Source organism: Mixophyes fleayi, chromosome 4, assembly GCF_038048845.1.
Source record: "Mixophyes fleayi isolate aMixFle1 chromosome 4, aMixFle1.hap1, whole genome shotgun sequence".
In the NCBI taxonomy this organism is placed as follows: domain Eukaryota; kingdom Metazoa; phylum Chordata; class Amphibia; order Anura; family Limnodynastidae; genus Mixophyes; species Mixophyes fleayi.
The window spans coordinates 102,523,434-102,537,074 of NC_134405.1; the positions used below are offsets into that span (position 1 = coordinate 102,523,434).

The 13,641-nt window shown below is 40.5% G+C and overlaps 1 protein-coding gene across 1 annotated transcript in view; it reads right to left on the reverse strand.

Annotated features, from left to right (window-relative positions):
* ADAMTSL3 (ADAMTS like 3) overlaps positions 1 to 13,641 on the reverse strand; it is a 364,939-nt gene that overhangs the window by 94,306 nt on the left and 256,992 nt on the right. Inside the window, exon 7 of the mRNA XM_075207905.1 lies at positions 10,877 to 11,003. Coding sequence (XP_075064006.1) covers positions 10,877 to 11,003 — 127 coding nt within the window. The remainder of the gene's footprint in view (positions 1 to 10,876; positions 11,004 to 13,641) is intronic.

The window sequence follows — 13,641 nt, forward strand, 5'->3', positions numbered from 1 at the left end:
TGACTTTTGCATTCAAGCATAAATGCATCCACACACGTTTCTACGGCTGTATTTTGGGTTGCAGGTATCTTATGATATGTTGATCAAAAACACTTTATTTTGGAGTGTATTGTACAAGTGCTTTTATACTGTATAGACAATTTCTTCATTCTTATGTATTGTTTCCCAGTTCCCATTAGGCCCAAAGGGGAATAACTGTAACTCCTGCTGTATGCATATCTGTGACCACCTATTGTTCACCACTGTGGTGGTATTAGCAAGATGGAGCAGGAGAATGCAATACCTGGTTCTGACTTTTGGCAAAACACACTTGAAAATGCAGGGAGGGGGGATTTCACAAAATAAGTGTTTAAGCAAGCTTCTAATAAAACCTTAACAGCAACTATCAAACCCCCTGTTTACCAAGCTGATCTCCCTCTCCTGTACAATCTTTGACGCTTCTACGGTCACCTGCTGAACATTAATTGCATGTTGCTAGAATTCTTATTTTGTAGATCATACTAAGAATAATAAACAGCTCACATGCTTCAATAAACACATTTGTACAAACAATTTTTCATCTACACAGCATCACTTGAAAGAGGGCTCATGGCTGGAGGTCTTGACACGCTGTTAGTCTTTCACAAACATGCTCGCTCAGTCAGAGGCAAATAGTCACGTTCACCATACACAGGCCAGTCAGGAGTGGAACTCTGCCACTATAAAGATACTTCTTGGCCAAAAACTGTGCGGATCTGCTCTCTTAAACCCACTTTCTACCACCCAGGATTGTTGGAGCCTACTATCAATGTATCACAGAGGAGGTTCCAGCAACGGGCGTGTAAATGTGTGATCATAATCTCCTCAGACATACACTAGAGATACACAATACTTGGTTGTAGGTATATTTTGCTTGGGAAAGAAATACACAATACTGGAAATTTAAAGGCACTCAAACTGCTGCTTTTGACATGTACAATACTCCCATTACAGCATGAGTTTTCCATCATTCACTTAAGTACATTTCATTTTACATGCATTTCTGTTCTCATAATAATCCTGTACGTTAATGTAAAAGCCACGATCTGAGTATACGCAAAATAAACATGGAAGGTTGGAGCCCAGTTCATATGCCAATTATTTAGTGATTTATAACATTCTTTGGCAACTGATTAATGTATGAAATAAGTCCTAAAGACAATGTAGAACTAATATAGTAAATCTGGACATTACTTACTTACAGAGTAAGGCTATTTGCAATATGAATTATTCATAGAGAGATTGCTAGTCTGAAACAATGAAGTACTGTCAAGGAAAGTGTTGTGGTCAATTGTTAAAGAGAAGTATATATAGATGTAGGATGATGTAGGACGAAGGGGAAATGATTGAATAGATTTCCAACTATTCGTATTGATATTAGATGAACGATCTTATGTCATAAACAACTGCACCTGCACAGAGCACTGAGATACTCTAGAATAGTGCTGGTAAAGGTCCAGCACTCCGTTATACAACAAAATTTAAAAGGCTAAGAGATATCCACTGGCTGCAATGGGAAGGACTAGAATAAAATAAATAAACTAGAATAAATAGATTGAGATATAATATGTATCTCTATGTATCCGACTAAAAGTTATCTGCCTGAACCAAGTGCAATCCATCCAGAGCAGCCGGACTATTATCCTCCATTCACATATAGAAGTCCAATCTATTAAACCAGTCTTTACCCTACTGAGGGGGTGGCGGATTTCCAGTTAACAGGAATTACTGCTTTTGTCAAACTATGGAAATGTTTTAGAAAGGATTTCTAAAAGTACAGGGCAGTCCAACACTTCAAAAATTGCTAGGAACGCAAAATACTGTTGCCATGCGCCCATGGTCACACCCCGATGCCGCATACCCAATGTTGGGTGGTATGGTGTATCCTGTAGCTGTATTGTGTCATGTGACACTTTCTGCCCTTTATTTTTGCAACTAGGATCACACTGAACTAATTAATGTCCAATAGTTACTGTTTAAGGACATACATTAAAGATTCACAGCAAATCTCTTCTGGAGATGTTAACAGGTCTATTTATACTTGGGCATTACGTATAGAGACACTGGGAGTCCCAGACATGCTAATTACAACAATCACTTCATATGTCACATTGAATAAAACACAAAAATATTTTGTTTGACAAGGTCTGTGTTTGTAGTATTGGGCTTTCTGGAGCTGTATCAATACACAGACTTGTATTTATCAAATGTATCACCTGACACAACCACTCGGAGTGCCTTGGCTGCCTGACTCATTTGTAATGTTTTCGAGCTGATGTAAGATTACACTCATGGTCACAGATGGGGAACTTTTCTAAAGGAAGGCCATAAAAGGAAGTACTATACATGAAAAGCTTCTGTGTTGTGGACCAGGATTCTTTTCTAAACAGTGTATGTGGCAGTTCACACATCCTGTGACAGCCTCGACTTCTGTATACAAGGCAAACGGAGTGCTCCGCAGAGTACACACAGCTTTTCACCCAGGGTGTGTATTGATTTGTGGAAATGAGCCTGCATTTGCCCTGGCACACATAGATTTATGGAGCAAATTGTCCGCATATGCGGTGCAGCAGAAGTCTGCACAGGCCTAGGGTAAGAGCAGGGTGAAAAGCTTCCCTCTGAAGTGCAGAAAAGGTGCTCCGCTGTGCCTCCTTCTATCCTGCCACGCAGAAAAGAGAAGTCACTTTGTGGAGCAAGATCATTATAAAGAAAAAAAGGGGCAGTTTCGGTAACCTACGGGGGCAAGAAAACCTGTGTGCCCGCTCCAAGAGGCCACCAGCCATGTCATGAATGAGTTGGGGCTCTTTCCAAATCCCATGGATTTTGGAGCTGGGTTAATTAACAAAATTGCCACCCCAGTATAGTGGATATAAGAGATTTCCCAAAACCCTAGAACACCACTTAAATAAAAAAATAAAATGTAATTTTCTTCTTTCCTGATCCACTGTAGTCCAAATGGAGGGAAAAAATGACCTGAAAAATCCACATAAAAATTATGCACATTGCAACCAATGTGAAATGCTCAAATCTGGGATAACCGGGACTTCCCCATCAGGCAGTCACAAGCGTTTTATCATGCTGGCCATTATTGTCTTGTGGTGAAGAGGAGTGCTGGTTACTCATGATTAAATTAATTTTGCTTCATCCATTCCTGGCATTCTGTTTTGCGTGGGACTTGGCATTCTGTTTCACGTGGCACTGTACCGACGTGGTTTTCACTGTAGCAAGGACACAGTGGAGATCTCGGAAGAATGGAGAGAGAAGGTCATTAAGAGTTTCAAGTGTGTTAACTCCACGCTATCTTTCAGGATCAATCCAATCTCAATAAACATTGGTTAAAAAAAAGTAATGGCTATGCTCCCCTTTCTTACAGCAAGCAACACCCCTAAAAATGCACCTTCTTCACCCCTGATTTCTTTTCCGCAATCTTGCTCCATAGGTTGAAATCTTGTTTCTGCACTGCTCTGCAAAACCAGGTGCACCTACTGCATTCTTCCCAGGCAAGCCTCCTCCACCTGCTCTGCAAATCCATTCACCTTGGCATATGGTGGGGCCAAAGATAATGGACATTTTGTGCCTTTAATTGACTTCCACAGAAAATATTGTTGTAAGAGAAACCTGCTGATCATATATGGATTGCTTTATTAGAATGACACATTTAGAAATGTTAAAGTGATCTGAAGCTCTAAAGTCTGCCTCTGATGCCTAATACCATGTCATTCTTCTTACAGGTACAAACATTATGTTTGCCTGCTATGGATATTTATGTGTAAATCCCTATACAAAGATATATATTTAGTGTTCCTCTCACCTTAGTGCAAGAGGATGTGTAGGGGCTGTCCCGGCTGTTCTAGTCTTTGTGCTGTCACCTACAAATCATCTTACACTGGGAAGGATATCCTGTCAATGCTACAATACCACACTGTACACAATAGACCTGCCCATTTGCTCAAATGCCCAAATGCCATCATTTCAGGAGGTCTCTTTTATGTAACTTTCTAATGAGGGTTAGTGGCATATAGCTGTCAGTGTGATTAAGTGTTTCACCATTGTGAGCCTTTTTATTGTCCACAGGAAATATTTACTGTCAAAGGATATCTAAAAATATAGCAAAAGTGCAGCATTATTGATTAAAACAGCAATATTTCCCACAGCTCTGAGAATTCCATTATTGGTTTATAGTTGTATTTTCAAGTTCCATTGCTCTACAAGCAGGACATTACCGATTATGTTAATAGCCTATATACTGGATAATATACTCAGCAGTAGTGGTAAAAAGTAAAAAAAACAATATTTGAAGTATACATGTTCCATACACATAGTGGTTTCATTTAATATACAGCCTATTAATCCACTAGGAACCAGTGACATTACCTAAGCATGTGAAGAAGTGGGTGCCCTAACTTCCGGGTATCTTATAATATTGGTGTACAGTATCAATATATAATTCTCTGCACAGTTTTTGACAGATGACATGCTATTAAGACATGGTGTAACTCTAGGAGTTGAAAAGATTTGGAAGATTGGCGCTGTATTGGATATATGCTGCTAATTAAGCAGTCTAATGGCAAGCAGTGTGGCCATGTGTCCTCTCTCTGTGAAAAATGTGAGGCACTTTTAACATTCACTCCCTTGTACTTTATTTCCCAAACCCACATGCAGATATGAAGGCCAACCTCCTACATCAATATAAATGAGCCTGTAAGGCTTACCTAGTGTATAAGGCCACATCCTCCAACTCAACCACCCCAAAGATTATGTCTCTAATGCCCCTCCCTAAATGTAATTGTGCAACACAACCACCCAAACCAAAAGAAGTTAATAGTAAGTGCTAAAACAAAAGCCTAAGCACCTAAAGACAAGAATAAAGTCATCCCACCCATCCAAAAAAAAATCACACACTAGGATAATAATACACAGGTGACCACCCAATTCAAAGCACTGGGTCAGACTCAGTTTGTTAAGAGCTGTGGAGATCCGGAGAGGAGCAAGATCCTTCAGGAAGGAAGAGCTTGAGACAAGGTAATTGGTGCTCATTTTAATTTTATTTATTTAAAAAAAAAAAAAGTGTTGTAGAGTTTTGGAAGAATTGAATTTTAACAATGGTAAATTATCAGATTTTCTTATTCTGTTTGAATGAAAGACTGCACAGTACCACTTCTAATTCTGTATGCCACTATGGATGACTTCATGGTACCACTTCTTTTCAGTTTGCTATGTACATTTTACTCATGTGGTCACTGGATGGGCTGTGGCTTAAGTACCCAAAGATTTTCTGCTTATTATTGTGATCCGCCACGCCAAATGTGACGGCTCACACTAAAATTTCTCCCTGTCCCAGCTATTGCCTAGAAGTCGGGTTGCTTACCTTCTGCCTCTAAGCCAAGTTCGCAGTGGCTCACAATGCATATTCTGCCCCGGCAGTGGCTAGGAAGCCGGGTCGCTGGTCTACCTCTTCTTGATAAACAGCCAAGATGCTGTGTATTTTGAGTACAGTCAGGTGACAGCAATCAAAAATTACTGTGGAGGGCTTGCTTCCTATGAAGCTTCCTAATTGGTCCTCATTAGTTTAAATGGCTTTGCCTCCCTGCCGGTTATAGCATTCTTGCCTTGCATGTTTCGTGAAGCCTGTTGTGTTGCTAAGACTAAGATTCTGATTGTCTGGCTGCTTACTGACCCTGCTTGTTCCTGGATTCTCCTTGTGTGCCACCCATCTCGACCCTTGGTTTGATCCTGGACCATCCCCGCTCGCTGCAAACCGTTGATCATTAGCTTTGTTATTGGTTTACCCTCTGTATATAGTGTGTTGTGCTCCCACTCTCTATACATATGCAATACCTGGTACCTGTGATAAACGTTTACTATCTTGAGTTTAAGTCCTGGGGGCATCTCTCAACAGGAAAGGCGGCTTGCTATAGGTGAAGTGCTCTCTCTCATTTTGTTTTAAGTTTATCAAGATATCAGCCGTAACACTTATAGACTACTTCATTGTAAATCTAGTCCAGCCCATGGCACAGTAATATCACAAATTCCTAGTGAAATGTATTTTGGTTCAGCACACAAAATGGCTGCCTTCATTTTGTGTATGTGACAGATATATTTTAAAATATAAACTAAACGTTACATTTACTTGTTTATTTCGAGTTGCACATATCATCAACTCAAAATAAACACATACAAGTATATCATGATGTGGTGACACACTCGGGACCCCATTCATTAATATCTACTTGAATAAGATGAATGGCTTTTTAATGTGTTAAAAATGACAGGAAAAAAAGAAAAAGTGTGTTCCCGTCCCACCAAAAAATAGTCTAAGCACCAGTGCTCATAGCCTTGGCTGGTCGAGGGGGGACAAATAACATGGGTCCACATGGAGAACAGGTAAATTAATTGCAGCTGCGACTTCTTTTGGACATTGACCAAGCAAAACTGTGGAGATTTGCTTTGATACAATCAGAGGCCACCATGGTGAGCTAATCGGACCTCACCACGGGCAGTGTGCTGTGGCAAGCCAATACAGGCTCGCTGTGTCATCGCTCTGCCCTCTTGCAATGGCTAATAACTAGCAGTTGTGAAAAGCACGGCTCAGTCTAACAATGGTGTTGAACAGAGAAGTGCTCCAGAGAGGAACACTCGCTCAATATGACACAACACCAAAGAAAAAAAGAAGCCAGAAGTTCCCAGGCTCAAGCAAAGAAGACTTCTGGAGAGGAAGAAGAATTGGAGACATGTCATTGGCATAGCAGCATGGGAAAGGCAAAGAGCTTTCACAGTTCCCCCCTGCTGCAAATAACAGCTGCCAGAACTGGTAAGATCTTCGAGCAGACCTAACTTGGAATCGGACACTAGGCCCATAGGCACTTGAGAGCTAGGTACCAAATATGTCAGGCTTTGAGTCTGTGGCCATCACTTAGAGTCAGGCATTAGGCCCATCAGTACATAGTTCAGGCTAATAGCCTGTGGGCACCAGTTTTATAGAAGTTCTAAGCCTGTGATAATAAGACATTCATTTACGTTCCCTTTCCCTACTACTGTTTCCTCCTCCCCTAAATTCTACATGGACAAGAGGTTGGTCTCCTACATCTGGGGACACACCCTGAAGATAGTTTTCCTGACAAAACTTGTGTAATGATTTTTTCTGTGCCCTGTTTCAAAGAGGCATATACTACATAAGTAACAGTTGGGAGGTCTGTGGTGTTTCATCCCTTTCCTAAGAGTCATCTTTAGCAGCATATTCCAAACAAATGGAAACATGTTATTAGAGAGAAAGTCCCCTGTTCTGTATCGCTCTTGGTTGGCCCCTCACCCCTGGTAAAAAGAATTCATGCGGGAGTCTACTCTGCCTCAAATATCTATAGCCCATGCCCAGGCCAAGATTATACTCAAGGTGTCTGCACCCGCAGTGGGGTATAGTTATCCTATTCTAGCCTAACACATCGGACATTCCCCCTTGATAACTAACAATTGCTGTCTCCTCATTAGGCCACACTGGGACGGCGAGTTTAATGAGGTTGCTGGGAAGGTTAGTGCTGTATGGCAGGTGGACTGTTCGAGACCAGCTAGGTCCCTCTTACAATACAAATGGCTACAGTTCCCCCTACATCTTTAGGAAAGTGTCCTGATGGGATCTGAAGAATGTCAAATGCTGATTCTACAGGTATTATACTTGTTATATATGAATCAACTAAGTCACACAATGCAGTTCTGCAAAGCAAGTCTGCCAGGCCGGCAGTCACTGTCTGTTGCTGGACATGACCCGCTCTTTACAAACCTACAGAGCCCCCTGGAACTGGAAAATAATAGGAGGAAGGGGGGCATGACTGAATCCAGCAGAAAGAAAAGGTGGTAAAAGGTTAATTTACTAAAGGGATTGAAGTATTGGAGTGTGGTAGAAGAGAGTTTAAGAAGCTCTAGAAGAAGTGGTTAGAGGGGAGGAATATCAGATGACAGAGTGCAAGGACCATTTGTCAGCAGGGATCCTGGTCGAAATTTGGGTTACCCAGCCTGGTGTTATTTCAGAGGTGCTCTGAAGGGCATAGCCTTGTGTGGAGTAATGTGGCTGGCCACACAAGCAAGGTTATCTTGAAGTTGAGGGACAGCTTTTGGTATTGGTTGGCAACCAAGAGGCCTCCGAATACTTAGAAAGTTAGTTAGAATGGGTAAGGATTAGTTGAGAAAAAATTAGGCACTGTTTGGGTAAACAATGTCTGGAGTTCGACCCCTTCCATCACACCATAATTAATAAATGCTGAGGCCATTTGCATCCACAACACACATTGGTGTTTTTTGGAGTGAATGACACAGGTATGACGGGCATGAGGAGAATCGATACTTCACAGTCATGTGTTCTATTGACTAAAATATTCATTATTAATCATTTTTTAATATGTTTATTGTGCATAATTCCCGCAATCCCTATTCCTACCATAAAGAAAAAAGGTTTATTATCTTGGCAGAGATAGAGAGCATCATCAGTGCTACAGCAAGATATATTTCTATGTCGCAAATGATTGTTGTGTGCAAATCACTAAGAGTCACACTACAGATACTAGATCTATTGTAGAAGTTTGCACACACTCTTTACTCCTTTTTCAGCCCCATACTAATCGTAAGGAGGTCACAGACATATGTGTTGATTTTCTTCACACTACTGTATATTAATATAAGGCTGCCAAATGTCCAATTATTCAAAGTGTTACAGATTTGTTCATTGGATTAATTCCTTTATTTTAGGAAAAGTCTCGGTACTTTATTGTTTTTAATTCTGTTCTCCTCATTCCCAGTGTTTTATGACTTCAACACTGAGATGTTTAAGAATGAAGAAAGAAAGAACTTAGAAGCCAAATAATCTGATACTCAGTAAAGATATGATTTGTGCAAGCTCTTCCCTCATGGCACTTCACTGATTCTCTGACAAACCACATTTTTTTATTTCTCGTTGTACATCGTGGTGCTAATGTATAACTATCGCATATACACTTGTAACAAGTATAGTGTACTCTATTACTCATTTCAAAGTTAATGTCCCCGTTCGCCGTGGTTTGGCTGATGGTTCTCGGCAGAGATGAGATAAAATTTCAAGACCGTTCAACAGAGTGTTCACGTCATTCCCCATTAGACACACTTGTTCATAAGTGTTCCCAGTCGCACACAACCACACAGCAGCACTGACCGTCATCCTCCCGATGTATTCATAAGCTAGAAATTCATATAAAGGCAAATGTACAAATACAGTGCAGAAAGGCATATTTGCGAAATAACAAAGCAAAAGAGGAACACAAAAACAATATAACTGGAAATTCATAGCACATCAAAACAGCTTGTCATGCTGCAAAACTCTGTACGCAATTTAGCACATCTCTAGTTCTAGAATATTAGAAGAAGCTAAAGATTTATGTGACCAGATAAAAGTACAAGGGATGCTATTTCTCAATGATTACTGAAGTGATGACCTCATTAAACATGTATGATAACTGTCATTATACAATTCACAAAAGGTTTATTTAATAGCATTGTGCAGGTGGCACAAATAACTTGCACTAGACAGCTGAAGTCAATGCTATGGGCCACAATATGTTGACCATATTATGAAACTATTATTATTATTATCCTTTATTTATAAAGTGCTGATATATAATGCAGCACTGTAAATTGATGGGGTCAGGGTACAAACAAATTATGTACAATGACATAAAACAAAAAGATAAAGATTTCTGCCCAAACGAGCTCACAATCTAAGCGGTGGCCAAGGAGGCCTCAGATATCACCAAAAGGAGGCGTTGAGCTGCTCATCAGTGATTTGTTCATCAGAACGCCCAGAGAAGGTGGTACACTGCTAGTCCTGCGTGGATTGGGGGTAAGCCATTTACTACATAAGAGTTATCTCTAAGAACACAGGACTGAAGCAATTTAACTTTCACATTGATAAATGACTAAATAAATATATAAATAAATATATAATACATTACGATTTCACTTCCTTATATGAATATATTATATTCAATGTAGTATTAAATGGATATACAGAGTCACAGAGGGCACAGAGAAGTTCTACAACCATATGTTTTTATACTAGGCATCAAACTCGTGGGAGGCATTTTAGATAGTGGGTAAATAATTTCACAGTTGCATATACATGGTACATGACTTCTCAGCCATGTTAAATACTGGAACATAAGTCCTGGGGGTAAATTTATCAAGCTGTAAGTTTGAAAAAGTCAAGATGTTGCCTATAGCATCCAATCAGATTCTAGCTGTCATTTTGTAGAATGTACTAAATAAATGATAACTAGAATCTGATTGGTTGCTAATGCTATAGGCAACATCTACACTTTTGCAAACCCGAAGCATTATAAATGTATCCCCTGGACTGTATTATATAATGGACACAGATCTTCTGGGGCACATTACATACCACAGCCATAGAACTCATGGAGCATGTTAGGAGCATGTAAATTCTTCACCATATTATTCATCTTGGCCATTTATATACTGGTTATATAACTTCTAGACCATACTTTACACTGGGAAAAGGACTGCTGGGCCAAGTTATTTACTGGGTATAGAGCTTCTAGACAACAGTATATACTGGGCACAGAATTCCCACGGTATAAGGAATACTTTTTCATACTGAGAAGTTGTTCAGGCTGCCCAAACTGGCAATATCCAAATACAATATGAAGTTGTCCAAAGAGGTTTATGCGTCTCTATTTTAACACCACATAAGTACACAGAGAGAGTGTATTAAAAGAATGGAGTTTTAATTCATTTGCTAGTACCAGCAAGCATTTATACAGAAGGTTTTAAAATATCATCTTTCAGAAGTGTACGGTTAGAAGAATAAGGTGATACCTACTTTTTTCAGGGGAGATATGAGTTTTGGATTGTCCCCTCACCAGCCTGCAAGTAGACCCATCTCCAGCACACACTCCACAGTTGTCTTCTTTGGCGTTGCTCCCAAGCTGCCGATCACAGCCCACCGCCTGCCAACATTAACAGCAAAGTCAGAAGGAGGGCAAACCTACAGTACACATGCTCAGGTTACTGGAATTTTATTTATTATGTTATGCTTTTCACTTTATGAGCTGGCCAATTCTGTCAGAGCACATATTGTTTCTCAGTTGATGTTAGACACATCCTGTGGCACAGTATCATTTCTGCTATGTTAATAAGGCAGATTGGTTATCAGTTGTTACACTGCATGCCCTAAGGAGAACTGCAAAGTATAGGATTACTATACTGTCTCACAAATACTTCTGAGTCACTCTGAAATTTAATGGGGATGTCTGCCATTGGGGATGCATTGATACTAAACTGCTGCCCCTCCCCCCTCACAGGAGGAAATCTGTGTATATAATTCACATCTTTATTATTCCCAACATGTCGTGACTATTAAGTATGCTTTTAACATCATTATTTTGTCATTTAAAGAGCTACTAAACACAAAATAGAAGTTGAATCAATATTAAAAATCGTCTTGTAGCAACTGAAAGTTCCTGTACCGTGATGTAACGTAACATAATTCATATTGTTTTCACTAGCAGCTGAAAGCAAACTACTTTTCCCTGCTAACATCCATTTTCATTAAGGAAGTTTGGCTGCAGAGTGCTTCCTCAGGGTTACAGCATACTTTCCTACACTCCTAGAATATCCGGGAGACTCACATATTGTAGGGAGTCCTTCCGAGTTCCTAGGAGAGCAGGCCGCCCTCACAGATCCTGCTCTCTTTCTTGTGTAGTAGGGGAGACCTTGATGAAGTGATGTGTGTCATCCAGCCCCTCCTCTTATATGTGAGGATGCCATGCTCAAGTCATCATGACCCCACCCCAGTAAACGCAGTGATGCAAAGGGGGACAAGTCCATGATGACTAACCTCTTGCATTTTAGCCTTTGGACCTCCCCTCCAAAAATGAGGCAAGTTTGGGATAAAGAGAGAAAGTGTGGTGTGCATAGAGAAAGCAGTTTCCCCTCGGGACCACCGCCCTCACAAACTCAACGGTAGATAACGGTATATCCAGCACTTTCATGAATGTAGATAATAAGAATTTTATAAAAGGCAGTTTGTATTTGAAGATTATTGGATCTTCAAAAAAAAAGCTCAATAAATATAACTATCCATTAATTTAACAGGTAACCTTTGGCTTCCAGCTGGATTATTATTATTATCCTTCATTTATAGGTAGCCACAAAGGGTCTGCAGCGCCAAAAAGAGAGCATAGGACGAAACAGAACATAGCATTACAGGACAATACAATAAATACACTGCAGTTACAATATTAACACAGCTGTGTACAGACACACAGGGCAAAAAGGTTTGTGTGAATCACAGAAAACTAGAAACCATAAAAGAGAAGGAGGAGAGGTGAGGTTATGAACTAGAACAATCCGATGGCCAGGAATGTGGGCGCAACTAAAAGGATAGAGATACATAGGCAAGGGAGATGTAAAGCCTGGTGACGGGGTGCACACTGAAGCTGGGATCCCAAAGGCAAAGGTAAAAAGAGGAGGAGGCCATGATGTGAGAGGGCATTGCTCACGTGAGCTTACAATCTAAAGGGAGGGAGCAGACCAACAGGAAACACATAGCGGTAAATCAGTGTAAGGGAACCAGAAACCTTAAAGGGAGGGATCAACAAGAGTGGGTTGTACAAGGAGCGAAGAATGAATGAGAGTGAGAAATATTTCCAGCTTATGAAGAAAGCGCATGAAGAGGCAGGATGAGGAGGGCAGGGGATAGGTTAGACAGAGGAAGGGTAGGCTTTCCTGAACAGGTGGGTTTTAAGGGATAGTTTGAAGTTTTGCAGGCTAGGGGACTGCCCGCTCTACCCTCACAGATCCTTTCATAGAGAAACGTTGGGAACTGTCTTTATCAACTAGAAAATAAATCTTGCTGAGCTCTAATTGGCTAAAACCACATGGACAGATATTTGTATGGTGGACTGGCTGTCACAATCCTAAGAAAACTGTACAAGTGTGCTGGACCAGTAACTATAGAAATGATAAGATCTGATAATAAGTATAATGCAGAAATAAAATCTCCCTATTTTTCAGTAATAGTGACAAATACAGAAACAGTATGCTAAATAATTCACAGATTGGAAGATCAGTAGTTCAATTATCAAAAACAGGAATACAACAGGTTAACATATAACTGAGGATTACTACACTGAAAATATGCGGTGTAGGTATGGGTTGTTCTATAAGGAGAATTACTGAAGCTGTTGTCTCTGAGTATATTTAAACATGTTTTTTACTACCATTGTCTGAATGAATAATTTTTCCTTTCACTTTCTCCCACTACCCTCTTCCGCTCTAAACAAATGTCTGATAAAAAAGCGTACTGGGCTGTGTCTTACATCTCCCCTACGGGAGTGCAGAGAGGGAGTGATGGTGCAAATTCATGGCACTGTGTGGTTGGTGCTGCTGCAGTGGCAGGTCTAAAGACATCAAGGCAATGCTGTTGCAGTAGGAACTGGAGCGGGGCATGGGTGGTTGGCCTACTCATCCGGGAGTACGCCCTGAAATTCAAAAGATGTTCCGGGAGATTAGGAACATATCTTACAGCTATCCCGATTTCAGCGGGACAGTTCTGATTTAAGGGCTGTGTCTCGTTGTCCATCT